This window comes from Simochromis diagramma, unplaced genomic scaffold (assembly GCF_900408965.1).
Source record: "Simochromis diagramma unplaced genomic scaffold, fSimDia1.1 OVJJ01000377.1, whole genome shotgun sequence".
In the NCBI taxonomy this organism is placed as follows: Eukaryota; Metazoa; Chordata; class Actinopteri; order Cichliformes; family Cichlidae; genus Simochromis; species Simochromis diagramma.
The window spans coordinates 172,529-185,855 of NW_024387037.1; the positions used below are offsets into that span (position 1 = coordinate 172,529).

A 13,327-nucleotide genomic window follows, 5' to 3' on the forward strand; every position below is an offset into this window, starting at 1 on the left:
GCTCAGAGTTTGAAATCAGCCATTTCCTCTGATTCTTTTATGTGCAGCCCAGCAGCTCAGAGTGCGTGTGGTCATGTGGTCATGTGAACATGTGCTGATTCTGCTTTCCTGCTGAGTCACTCTGCTGCAAACAGTGAACACACCTGTTCAGCCAATCACATTAATGCCCTCTGATCTGATTTCAGGTCTCCTTCATCAGGCTGTGGGACAGGAGGTGTTCATGTTTCCATGGAAACAGCTGTAATGTGCAGCCGTCACCTTAGAGACCAACAGCAGCACTGAGCGCGCTCAGACACCAAATGATTGACTGTAATTCAAACTCTGTTCTCCCGCTCTGTGCCGAAGATTCATCGTCATCAGTAAAACAAAACGAGTTTTATTTGAACCTTTGAGGTTTTCACCGTTCAGCAGAACTCTCTATGTGTGAGTGTGTGTGTCTGACGTCTGGGTGTGGGCGTGGCCTCGCTTGCCGCACCTGTCGTAGGTAAATGTAAGTGCGACAGAGCCAAGAAGACGGAAGTGACCGTGTGGCCGGAGGCTCGCTGCGCTGTTTCCTGGTTATTGGAGCTTTGTATTGATTGTTGATGATGACTGGGGGCGCGACCCTGATCCCGCTGAAGCTGCTCGCGCTCGGGCTCGTGCTGGCTTCGGGTCTGGCTATGGACTGCAGTTGGAACCAGTCCACCGACCCCAAACAGGTCCCGGATTTCGAGGCTGGCGGAGCGCGGCTGCTGAGCAATGTGATGGAGCTCGATCCCAAGAGTTGCCGGGCGATGTGCTGCGCGCTCCCGGACTGCGACCTGGCTGTGATCGGGTTTCCGGCGGACGGACCGACCCACTGCAAGCTGGTGGGCTGTGGGGACGGCCACGACGCCTGCGCATTTCGTCCCAGTAGCCAGTTTGAGGTTTACCGTAAGCTCGTGGCGGAAAAGGCCGACGGAGATGCGCAGGAGGGCGGCCAGGAGGAGAACAACGTGCCGCAGGTGCAGCGCTGGGAGCCGCGGAGCAACGAGTCTAACAACAGTAAGAAGCTTTGATTATTGATCGACAGGCAGAGCCGTAATGGAGCTGACAGATCAGGCTGAACATAACTGATCCTTTACCTAATCGATAGATGGCTCATTGATCAGTCTGCAGGGAGAAACCTGATCAGTTTAACTTGATTATTGGTCGTTGTTATTATTATTATTATTATTATTGAGTTCCTCCTTCGTGCTTCAGCTGAAGACTTTCAAAATAAAAGAAACAAAAGAAGGCGGAGTCAGAGCTGACTCAGTAATGACCTCATTCACTGAAACCTTTGAGAATACTGAGCTCATACTTCCTGATCAATAACAGAATTGGCGTGTGAATCTGTGAAAAGGGAGTCGCTGTGGGCGGCGCATTTAGTGCCTCATTGTTGTTGACCAATGCTGCCCATCCTGCTCTGCTGCATTGTTACCTGCACAGGTGAACTGCAGACACAAACCCGTGACCTGTGGCCTCTTTGTGATGCTTCACGCTCTGGTTCATCAGAGACATATTCACACTAATGTCAACAGGAAGCGCCAAACGTGGACTGAACCTGAGAGCGTGGACGCTGTGGTCATTATTATAATAATGATAAAAACAAGTGAAATTGATGTCACAGAGAAACTGACCTTTGACCTTTTTAGTCTAACGTGACGGATGAGGCTTTCAGCTGCTCAGTGATTACCTGAAACACAGAGAGCTTTATGAGCACAAGGTGAGTGAAGAAGAAACCCGCAGTGCATCATGGGAGCCCCTGGCAGCCTCTCTCGGGTCGAGCACCTCTGAGAGTTAATGATCTGCTCTCATTTGTTTCCTTGTAAATGTGACACCATGCCCTACCTGGAATCCACCTGTGCAGGTATTTTACAGGCTGTTTGTTCTCCGAGAGGTTGGACTGGTCGGGCTGGTTCACCTGAGAGGAGGCGGAGCCCTTACCTGTTTGTTTGAAGGTGATTTAAACACCTGAGATTTTCATGAGGTTTGGGTTTTTGAGTCCATCTACTGTCCAGTTTATTTTGCTGGCACACCCATAATGCACCTGGTTTTCTGGATTAACTCATTGGTGTTACCTGATACGTCAACACTCCTTTCTTTGTATTTTGGTTGGAAGGTCAGCTGAAGCCATGGCAGCGCCTCCACCGTGGCTCACAGATGGCTGCAGACTCTCAGTGTGGGATCTCCTCATACATACTGATGTGGATCCATCGCTCCGTCAGACCTGCTCCTCTTCAGTCCAGTTCTCGTGTCATTTTCAGACCTCAGTCTTTTCTCCTGTGTCCCCTCATGTGGAATGACTTCCTGACAGCCGTCCTTCACTGAGACCTGTCTGATGAGGCTTCAGTGGACACTAGATGATCGTCATTAGTAGATGATACTTTGAGTGTTAGTTTTACACTTTTTAAGTTCTTACTGTGAGGAGGGCGTTTGACAAACATGTGACTCCAGAGTCTGAGCCTCGTCAGGGAAGGTATATTTACCAAACTAACAAGTGTTAAAACGTCTCGTTTTAGTTTCGTTTAGTTTCCACGGTCACCGACTTTGTTAGTGTTCTTTCTTTTTCCAAACATCTAGTTCTTATTTTTATCTTAGTGAGCTATGAGGACCGTGACAAAGAGCCTAAAGACAGTTTAAAACTGCTTCTTTGCTCAGGTGTCTGTTATGAGCAGAGACAAAACTGGCTCATCTTTGCATCAGAAGCCTGAGGTCAGAGGTCAACAAACAAACGCACTCCTTCAGGAAGCTGGAGAGCTGTTGCTCAAGAGCACTTTGAAAATTACAGGAAACTGACAGGGTTTGAACTCAGCCAATCAGAGAGCGATTATCAGTGCTGTTATTGATGGTGTCTCCGTTGTCTCTCTCAGTTCGCTGTCGCTTGCCGATGAAGGTGGGCCCGTGTCGCGCTGCCTTCCCACGCTTCTTCTACAATGTGACGAGCGGGAACTGCAGCGGCTTCGTGTACGGCGGCTGCGAGGCCAACAGAAACCACTTTGAGTCTCAGGAGGAGTGTGAGGCCACCTGTTCTGGGGTCACAGGTAAACTTCCTGTTTATGTTTGTTTAAAGGAACAGTGCCTATTTAAGGACACGGGGAATATAAATTCATCGTTGACTGTGTGAGGATGAGGCGCGCAGGCGGATTTCGCCTGCAGGTTGAAAAAAACCGACACACGTGAGCGTCATTAAAACACAGATCCACGGCACACGTTACAGATCGGATATGAAACCACTCCTTTAAAGTCACACAGACTAATGACGTGTTTGATAATCAGTAACCAACGTTTGACTGATCGAGCACACAGACTGTGAGGGTCATTATTAAACCGACTGTGGGGGGGCTCTGGCTGTGACAGCTGTGGGGTCAAAGTTCACAGCACAAATCTTCGTCCTTTCTTAAATTTCCTTCATTAAAAGCATTTTTGTCCTCCATGTTTCTGAATCAAACATCAGCAGCTGAGCGGCTCGCATCTTCTCCCATCTGAGATGATTTGATTGGACAATCAGATCAGGTGACTTTTCCTGTCAGACACTCGATTTTCAGACACTGCTTAAAGGCACCATGATCACAGATAGGGATGGGTATCGTTTAGGTTTTATCCGATACCGGTGCCAAATCGGTACTTTTGAAACGGTGCCGGTGCTCAAACGGTGCTCAAACCGGTGCTTAAAGAATGGAGAACACAAAATTGGTCCAAAAACCTCTCATGTTCAGCTGGTTTTTTGTAAAAAGATAACAATGTTAGCCTTTTCTGCAGCTATGGGGGATTTATGGCATCACTCTTGGCTGGAAGCAGCGCTTAAACAATGGAAAAAACACAAACTTTGTCCAAAAACCTCTCATGTTTAACTGTTTTCCACTTTTTCTTTGGTCATTTTAGCCTTTTTGGCCAGGGTGCAGGGAGTAACTGCCATCAAACAAGAAGACAGCCGCATGTAGCTATGATGATGTTTGCTAGTTCACCTTACATGCATTAATGTAATAACGTGGTTAGCCTACTCAGCGTAAATTACACACGAACAACATTAAGCTCCTCACGCAGAGAAGAACGGCTGCTGCTGCATCATCATCCTCATCATTTCTGCTACACTGGCAGGGCTAGGGGCCAGGACTCTCCTCTTCGGGGTTTTTGGGGGATATTGCTAACTCCGGGTCAGATAACAGGCAACCCACGCACAGTAGATGCGCTCGGTGTGAGGTCTCGCAGCAAGCTATCATACAGCGCATTTCTGGGCTTTTAAAAAAAACGCTATGCGTCGCCAGGTGTTTCATCGGATTTGAGGTGTTACCTCCTTTGACAGTATCACAGTATCAGCTTAAAGCACTTGTTGCTGCTGAGTTTGCATCTTTTGCTGTGAAGTACAGCCAGACTTTTGACCGCTTCGCCTTGGGCATTTTTAATCTGTAGCTCTGCTCTAAAAGAACGTACGTACCTGGACCCGCCTACTATCCTCGGAAACGTAAAATTATTGGCTAGAAGTGTATCACAGCTCAGGAAAAAAAAGCACCGAAATAAAGCACCGAAATGTGCGCTGCTTTTCGGTCTGGTTACTACCGTTTATGTCAGAACCGGTGCCATCATGGCACCGGACACCGGTACCCATCCCTAATCACAGAGGACACACACACACACACACACAGTATCAAAGGTGTGTTTACTCACGCAGTAAAAACATTAAAATCTGATCTAAAGAATGTAAAAGGGGCGGGACTAACAGCTGGTTTGTTTAAGGTGGTCTGGTGTTTGTACCTGAGTGAACCAGAACTGGATCAGTTTAACGTTTGTGTTCCAGGTAAACCAGAGAACACCTGGTTTACTTCAACCTGCTGGACGATCAGTGGAGTGTGTCCTCTCACCATCAGCTTTCCTTTAAAAGGACAGCTTTGGCTTACCTGTACTCAGCTGATGAGTTTATAAAAGCAGCACTGTAAACCCACATGACAGCATTCATGTGTTCAACTGAGTGTTCAACTGGAAAGATGGGCATTCTTCATTTAGGTGCTGCACCTGGTTACACCTGTGGAGCACACCTGGTCAAAGTAAACTGTGTGTGTTTTTCCAGGCCCAGTTCTCCCTGATGAGTCCACTCCTGCTCCTCCTCCTGTTAAAGCTCCTCGGATGGCTCCAAATGTTCTGGTTGAATCTGATCCAGAATCTGCTGACTTTGACAAATCTGGTAACGCCACCCCGACTCACCAACCAATCACTGATCAATAACACTGATCATTTATAACACCTGTCACTACTGCAGTACTCCAGTACTACCAGCAGTCCCACTCAAGTTACCTTTGAAAAGTACTTCTTCTAGAGGAAGATGCAGTGCTGCCACCTGCAGGACAACCAGGTTCAAACAGTGCTGCAGTATGGCTGTGAACAGGAAGTTTTTGTCACAGTTTTATGCAAAATAAAAAAAAATTGCCTTTAAATTTAATTTTAGACAAAAAGTAAAACACAGGTATACAAGTAGACAGGTAGGAACAGGAAGTAAAACTCAGGTCCGAAAACAGGAAGTGACTAACTGCCTTTCTTTCTCCCTCCTGCAGAGGTAACTGCCGAGGGGAATGGTATGATATCCTTTTACTCTTTCACAAACATGAAACTTTTACCTGCCTCTCCATATAAGTGACACCTGTGTGGTGTTGTCCAATCAGAGTACTGCGAGGCGAAGCCTGAAACAGGTCCCTGCAGAGCATCGCTGAGGCACTGGTACTACAACCGAGAGACAGGAAACTGTGAGATGTTCATGTACGGAGGCTGCAGAGGAAACAAGAACAACTACCTAACCAGAGAGAGCTGCATGCAGACCTGCACAGGTGAGAGACACATGCACATCAGCTGAGGGTACCTGCACAGGTGAGAGATCCAAGATCCTCACCTGTCGGGCAGGTGGAAGAGCGTTCGCTGACGTGTTTGTCTTCCGCAGTGTCCGTCCTTCCATCCTCTAAGAAATCCACAGATGAGGACTCCTCAGACAACAAGGGTAAGAAATGAAACGCACCCTTGCTGCAGCATGTCACCTGACTGTGGGTGGAGCTAGAGCACACATGATTAGGTTGATATGGGGACTGCTGCTGGCACGGTGCAGTTGCAATGTGGGTAATGTGGGCAGCAGCTGGAGGAGAGTGTGATTGCGCCGGTGTGTGTTACAGGGATGTGCACAGAGAAGCCGGACTCCGGGCCCTGCCGTGCCGCCTTCACCATGTTCTACTACGATCTAGACTCCGCCTCCTGCCGGCCCTTCATATATGGCGGTTGCCGTGGCAATTACAACCGGTATGGCAGCGAGGATGAGTGCATGAGTAGCTGCAGTGGAGGTAAAGAGACACCGCCTACATCCATCTTAAAGTGGCCCTCGTCACGGTGAACTCTGACCTCTGACCTCTGCTTCTCTTTCAGGTCGGCTTGACTTTCATGATAAAGTCCAAAACCACTGGACCGCAGGTGAGTGTGTGTCTGCCTGTGCGTGTGTGTCTGTGTGTGTTCAGGGCTGTGCTTCAGCTGATGTCCAACATGGGCTCCGCAGCACAAATAAACATAGCTCTGCAGAGAACCTTTCACAATAAAAGCTCTGAGTTTCATCTTCATCTCCTGCAGCCTTCTTCCTCTTCGTCACGCTGACAGCCATCTCTGCCCTGCTGCTGGCCACACTCATCATCATCACGCTGAGACGGCACCGCCTCTCCCGCCGCCGGTCCTCCAGGTAATAGAACACTGCCCGTCTAGACTTGGGTGGGGTTGGTCGGTGGGTGGCGTGGCAGACTTGACGTGCAGGAGCTGTTTCAGTGACGCCGCTTCTCTTCCTGTTTCCTGTCTCTCAGCGATAAGGAGGAGCTGCTTCCAGATGAGCAGGCATCTGTAGACTCCCTCCCCCTCCCTGAGAGCCCCAAACTGGATCAGAAGGCCTGAGGGGGCGTGGCTGAAGGCGTCGCTGAGTGTGGGGGCAGGGCTTGTTGTGATGCTGCTGTCAGAGACGCTTGAAGGTCTCAGCTAAATAAAACATCCCCTTTCCTTCGTGTTGCAGCACAATTACACTGCGTCTGTTACTGAGTAATCAATCACTGTATCGATCTGCACTGATCAGAGCTTTAACTTCCTGATATTAAAGGAGCAGTCCTTCTAATTTAACCAAACACATTAGTGAGAAATTCGATGAAGAGCTTTAGTTTATGTTAGTTTTCTTTTTTTACATAATCAATCACTCTGTGAAGCTTTAGATTACCCTCATCCAGCAAAACATCTAACCAATAATCAAAGTGAATCTCGAGTCGGGTCACGTGATCTGTACCTCACAGCTGATGAAACTAAACAGTTTTCTAATTTGAACATGAAATTGATCAGAAATGTTGTAGAAGGCAATAATTACTGAAGTGACGGATCATAACTCAATATTGACGATTAACAGAACATCACCTCTGTGTAGTGGCACACCTGGCAGGTGCTGGGGAGTCACTTTAAAAAGAACATTTGGTGATGATGTGATCACAGCAGCAAGCAGCTGATTGGTTGAGCGTGGACCATCTGTGCTCTGGTGTGTACTAATCCCCTCACAGATGCTCCTCCCAGCTCACGCAGGTACCATCCAATGGAGCTGAATCTGATTCTCAGACTGCAAGTTCTGTCACTCAGGTGTGCATCGTGTGGGCGGAGTCAGTTTGAGCTTCTATGTGGAGGGAGTAGTACACAGCAGTGACTCTAAGTTTAATGAAGACTTTCAGCTTAAACTCCTGCTTTTGGCAGTTTTCAGACTCCATCCATGAAACTCGCCGATGGGTTTCTTTTTCCGCTGAGCAGCCCTTTAACCTCGTGTGCCAGGTGTGTTACTCTGTGTAAACATAGATGTTTGTTGATCATGATCCGTGATGTCATCGATTCCATTGATCAGTAATAGTTTGTTTTTTTTCAGCATTCCAGTTTTGTGTTAAAAATTGTTTCTCACGCTTAAATAAATGGATGGGGGTCTTTGATCATCTCAGGGGCAGGTCTGTGGAGGTACTATTTTCTAACTAATTACAGCATATCCTTTGGCCCAGTGGTGGGCTCAGAGAAGAATGTGGTGCAGGTGTTGCTGGACCTGCAGCTCCTTCGTGGTTCACACCTGTAAGCGTGTGTGTGATCAGCTCAGGGGTGTTTAATCAGAGCATTCAGTGCAGCGTATCCTTCGGCTGGATGCTAGAGGACTTTAGCTCACTCAGATTATTGATCAGACCTTAACCTGAGGTCAAACTGAGCGCACTACCTGTCCCACAATGCACCTGGGGACTTGATGGCTCCCCCTGCTGGGGAAACTGCACTGGGCCTATTAAGGTGATTCTTTTGTTTGTTTTAATACCGTTTTATCTTTATTAGCTGTAAACTGTGTGGGGTTTAAGAAAACTCATAATAAACTTTTATTTTACTCTGAAAATCTCTTTCACATTTTCTATTGATCCTCAATGTAATAAATAATCTGATTATTTCATTGATTGTGTGATTAATTGATAAGAGCTGATGAGGGACCTGCTCTAAGAAGTGGGTTGGACAAACCTGGGGTGCGTCCCAAATGTACCTCCAACATCCATTCACCTCTTTTCCTGGAATTCTTTGGAAAATAAAGAGCTGTGCGCTGAAAATTTGAACTCTCCTTGATGGTGTGACATCGATGTCTGCAATGTTGAAACTGCAATGTGCAGAAGATGGACTCCAATATGTGCATCTTACTTCACCACAACGTGTTCTGCTATTTCATGGATGTCATATAAACGAGAGCAGCCTGGGAAAATATCCTTCGTTACAAAGGCTGGAATTTGAGGAAGGAGGACAGTTGGTGTTGCTGCTAGACAGTTTATTTCCAGGTGGGAGGTGTTATCAGGATGAGTTGCGTCCTTAAAGTCTTCATCAGTGTCATGCTGCGTGTTCAGAGGCGAGCCCACTGATCGTTCCTCAGTAACACTGTTTTCATTAAGGAACAGTTCAGAGATCAAAATCTTGAGCTTGTTCAGTGTTCTTCATGCAGAAACAACTGAACAGGAAGTAGTTTTCATTCCAGCAGTGTGAGGCTCAGAGTCCAGCTGTGAGTGTAACAGCGATGATAGTGGAACTATAAATATATCAGCAGCTCATGGATTCAATGGAAAATGCAGTGATGATAAACATTTATCTGATCTGCTGCACTTTGGTTATTATATCCATGTTTTCATGCACAGTCAGCATTTTCTCAAAGGACGGTCCGGTGTACCCTACTCTAAAGGAAGCAATAAAGGAAGCATTGAAGCTCCTTTCCTTGGTGTTTGGAGATTTGGAAGAGCTCTGATTGTTACCAGCATGCAGATACGTACGGGTCACGCCTCCCAGTGAGGAACCTTCCACAACAAAATGGACAATAGGAATGCACCCTTTATTCCCAAAAGCTGATTGGTTGGTTTGATCAGCTTCAAGTATCATCTTGAGAACGACATCATCACCGGAGCGCTGATACAAGGATTCACCATGAAAACGGGAAAAGAGCAGCACCTCCATCTGAATCGAGAGGAGCAGGAGAGTCAGTCCGTTGCACAGATCAGCTGTGCTGGAGCCCTCAGACGCCTCCACCTGTAATCACTGAATCAGCTAACCATCACACAGGTGAGACACACCTGCGGTGTGTGTGCGTGTGCGTGCTATGCTTAGACGCTACCTGTGGACACCGTCCACCAAGACTTACACCTGGGCTCATCAGACGGAGCTCGTGACAGTGCGCAGGTAACAGCTGTAAACAGAAAACTGGGGAAAGCCCAGCCGAGGCCCCAGTCCAAGATGGCGGCAGGTTGTTTGTATGGCGTTCTCTGATCCCACCCACTTCTTTGCATCATAACCTCCAATCTTCTTCTGGCTAATCTCTCAGTCTAGATATGAATTTTGTTGAGGCTAAGATGTTACCCACATGGACCATAAAGCCATTGATCTGATCCTCAAACCCTCCTCTCGTGACCGCTCTCACACAGCGTCCTGGAAGTTTAAATAGAAATCACAAAGTTGATTAAAAGGAAAAAAAGAAGAAAACTAATTTGGCAACAATTGGGAACTTTTTAAATTTGAATCTGGTGTTTTCTTAAAAGAATCTGCTGTGAAAAAGCAGAATGGTCTATTTGATTCACCTTTTATTGTTTATTTTATTTTATTTTCACTTGCTAAATACAGGACAGACGTGACTGGGGAAAGAAAAACAGCGGGGAAGAGGGACGGGGATAAAGGGCAAAAACCAACAAAATAAGCAGACAAAAAATCCATCCATCAATCACCTGGATCACCTGTTGAGAAAGAAAAAAGAGAGCAACATAATAAACAACATCGCGATGATATATGGGAATATAACAGTAAATACTAAATATATAGAGGGTGTGGGGGGGCCACAGCCCCGGGTGTGGGGGGGGCCACAGCCCCGTCCTCCAGGGCATGAAGCAGGTATGGAGGAGATCAAAACTCCAGACATCCAGAGGCCCCCAGAACACAAGAGACCAAGGAAGACCAACAGAGGGGCAGCCGCGCCACTGTCCCAGTAAGAGCTGAGGAGAGTCCCAGATGAGGGCTCACTCAGCAGCCATCGAGCAGAAGCCAGGGGGAGTTGCAGTGACGTGCCCGTGAGCTCCGCCGGCAGCCAGCTGTGCCAGAGTGACCGAGCCCCAGGCCGAGGGCACCCCACCCCCGAAGTGGCCCGAGTGAGCCCCAGGCTCCAGGCCCCAACAAGCAGCCACCAGGAGTGAGCCGGTGTGTACCTGAACGCCCATCCTCGGACACAAAGAACCACCAACGCACCGATATCTGAGGGCGTCTGCCACCGGCAGGGGGAGTGGTGGGGGGAGATAGGCCTGTTATTTATTTCCTAATACTGTGACACCTTCTATGGAAATTTGTGGAGCTCCAGTTTTTGTCAGACTTCCTTTTAAACTCTCTCAAGGTAGATCCCATCTCCAAATCGGATCAGGAATTATGTGACAGGCCACTTACCAGACTGCAATCTGTCAGCTCAAAAACAATAAATCTCCTGGAGCAGATGGACTCGTGGCTGAATTTTACAAGTCATTCTCTGATGAGCCAGCTCCCTTCTTATTGCAGCTTTATATAGAAAGTTTACAAAACCACCCCAGCGACTCTAACTTGGGGTATAACCCGTCTTGGTCACTGACGACTGGCGTCCTAATTGTTTACTGAATAATGATCTCAAAATTCTAGCATTAATTAAAATCTGTTATTGATGAGACACAATCAGGTTTTATGAGAAACATATAAAAAATAACATATGGCTCATTTTGGACATCCTGATTAATTTGGGTTTGGTAGAAACTTCATTGCTGATGTTTGAACTCTGTAAGCACTGCATTCAACTGTGGCTCAACTCTCAGCTTCAATATCTGCAGAGGACATCATCAAGAATGTCCCGTCTCCACATGTCTGCTTCTTCCTGTTTGTCGGCTCGGAGATTGTCACTACAATCTGGGCTCATCTGGGGTTTGAGTCCAGTCCTCGAGGGCCTGAAACCTTTACAGGTGTTGCTGCAGCACACCTGAGTAACATCAGCAGGTCGTTAGCAACACCTGACTGCACGCTCAGCCCCGAACCCTGAACCCGAACCCTGATGATCGTCATGTTACTTGGGTGTGCTGCAGCAGGGAGGTTTCCTCGAGGAGTTTGTGACTTAACTGATGTTGACACAATCAGCAGACGATACAAGTTTGGAGCCAAATTTCATTTAGCTATTAAAACACTTCACGTCTCCTACAGAGCAGCAGGTCTCTGTCTTCACGTCAATAAAGGTGAGATTTGATTGTTCGGTATCGTTCTCACTAAAGACCAACAAAGACGAGGCTCATTAAACTTCAGTTTCAGCCGGTGCTCATTGAGCTCGGTCTCTGAGAGGCAGCGGGCATCTCCAGGTGAGCTGTAGAGCTGGGAATGGATCCTTGACTCTTCAGCTCAAAAATCAAAGAAGTCTTCTGCAGTGAAAAAGCAAAGATAAGGCTGAAGATTTTTATGAAGAACTCTTCAATGATGAACTCTTATGAGAACGCTGCTGTCTGCCTTCCTCCTCTCTAAACAACACATTTATTATTCCTCAGCTTCCTACAAGCATGTGTGATGTCATCTTCATATCCTGTCTAAAACTGGAGCTTTTGTTTCTTTGTCTGTAATTCTGATGTTGTTGAAACTGTGATGAAGAGGTCAGAGCTCTGTTCCAGGAGGATCCTGTTTCTAAGCACATGCAGTCTTCTGTTGAAATCGCCTTTTATCCGGACCACATCAGGACAAGTTGTGAAACGTTGTGTGCTGTATGTATTTCATGTAATCACCTCCCACCCACTCCATGACATGCTGGTCAGTCACAGGAGCACGTTCAGTGAGAGACTGAGATTACCGAAAAGCACCACTGAACGACACAGGAAATCTTTCCTGCCTGTGGCCATCTCCCTGTACAACGCATCCACTTAACACACTGGTTACTGCTACAACTACACGTTTCTTTTCCAGCTATTTATTTATGAGTGACTTATGTATGTATATATATGTATATATTGTACTATTCTTAGTAAGCGTATTGTCTGTCTTGTCTTAATGTTGGTTTATAATGGAGCACTGTAACAAAAAATAATTTCCCCCAGGGATCAATAAAGTATTCTGATTCTGATTAATCTGTGTGCGACTGAGGCAGCTGCTGCGCTTGGACTTTGTTCTTTTGTGGAATAAAGTTTTGTGTTTTTTAACTGGGAAGTACAAGCTTTTCGGAGCTGAACACCTGCCGTGTTGTGCCAAAAAGTGATTTCCAATGTTTCTGTGTGTTTTTTTGTGAGTAATATTTTACGTATGTTGGTAAATAGACTTTGGTGAACAGAGGGGTTATATATAAAATTTAAAAATTACATGTTTTTCAGGTATCTTTATAACTCCGTGTTATTGTACTTACATTATAACCAATCCGGTCCTTTTTGTCCACTTGAAATATGTTTACAGAACTGTTGTTATATTTGTTGCAATATCTGCTGTCCTCTTGGCCAGATTAAAAATGTGTTTTTTAACAGTAATGTCAAGGAGATTTATTTAACTGGAAAAATAAAGGATATACAAAAGTCACTGCCAAAAACTGATTGCCACGTCTACCTTGTGACAGGAATGTTGTTTGTGGCTCAAGATGGCTTGATGTCATTCATGAGGGAAACATTTGACATATATTTCAGATATTAGAGACCAACAAGTTATTTATAGCAGTTTAAATACGAGCAATCAGTTTTGGGCATAACACCGGAACCTCACGCATACACACTCATTCTGGGCTATTCATTCACGCAGTGTCAATAAAGATTCACCAAAACAG

General features: G+C 46.4%; 1 protein-coding gene across 1 annotated transcript; it reads left to right on the plus strand.

Moving 5' to 3' along the window:
* The first annotated feature begins 458 nt into the window (after positions 1-458).
* On the plus strand, positions 459-8,410 carry spint2 (serine peptidase inhibitor, Kunitz type, 2). The gene is made up of 10 exons (XM_040043370.1): positions 459-1,023; positions 2,874-3,044; positions 5,069-5,182; positions 5,550-5,570; positions 5,658-5,819; positions 5,930-5,986; positions 6,156-6,320; positions 6,403-6,447; positions 6,601-6,706; positions 6,825-8,410. Exons 1-10 carry the CDS (start codon positions 585-587, stop codon positions 6,910-6,912), a joined length of 1,368 nt encoding a protein of 455 aa, XP_039899304.1. The 5' UTR covers positions 459-584; the 3' UTR covers positions 6,913-8,410.
* The last annotated feature ends 4,917 nt before the right edge of the window (positions 8,411-13,327 follow it).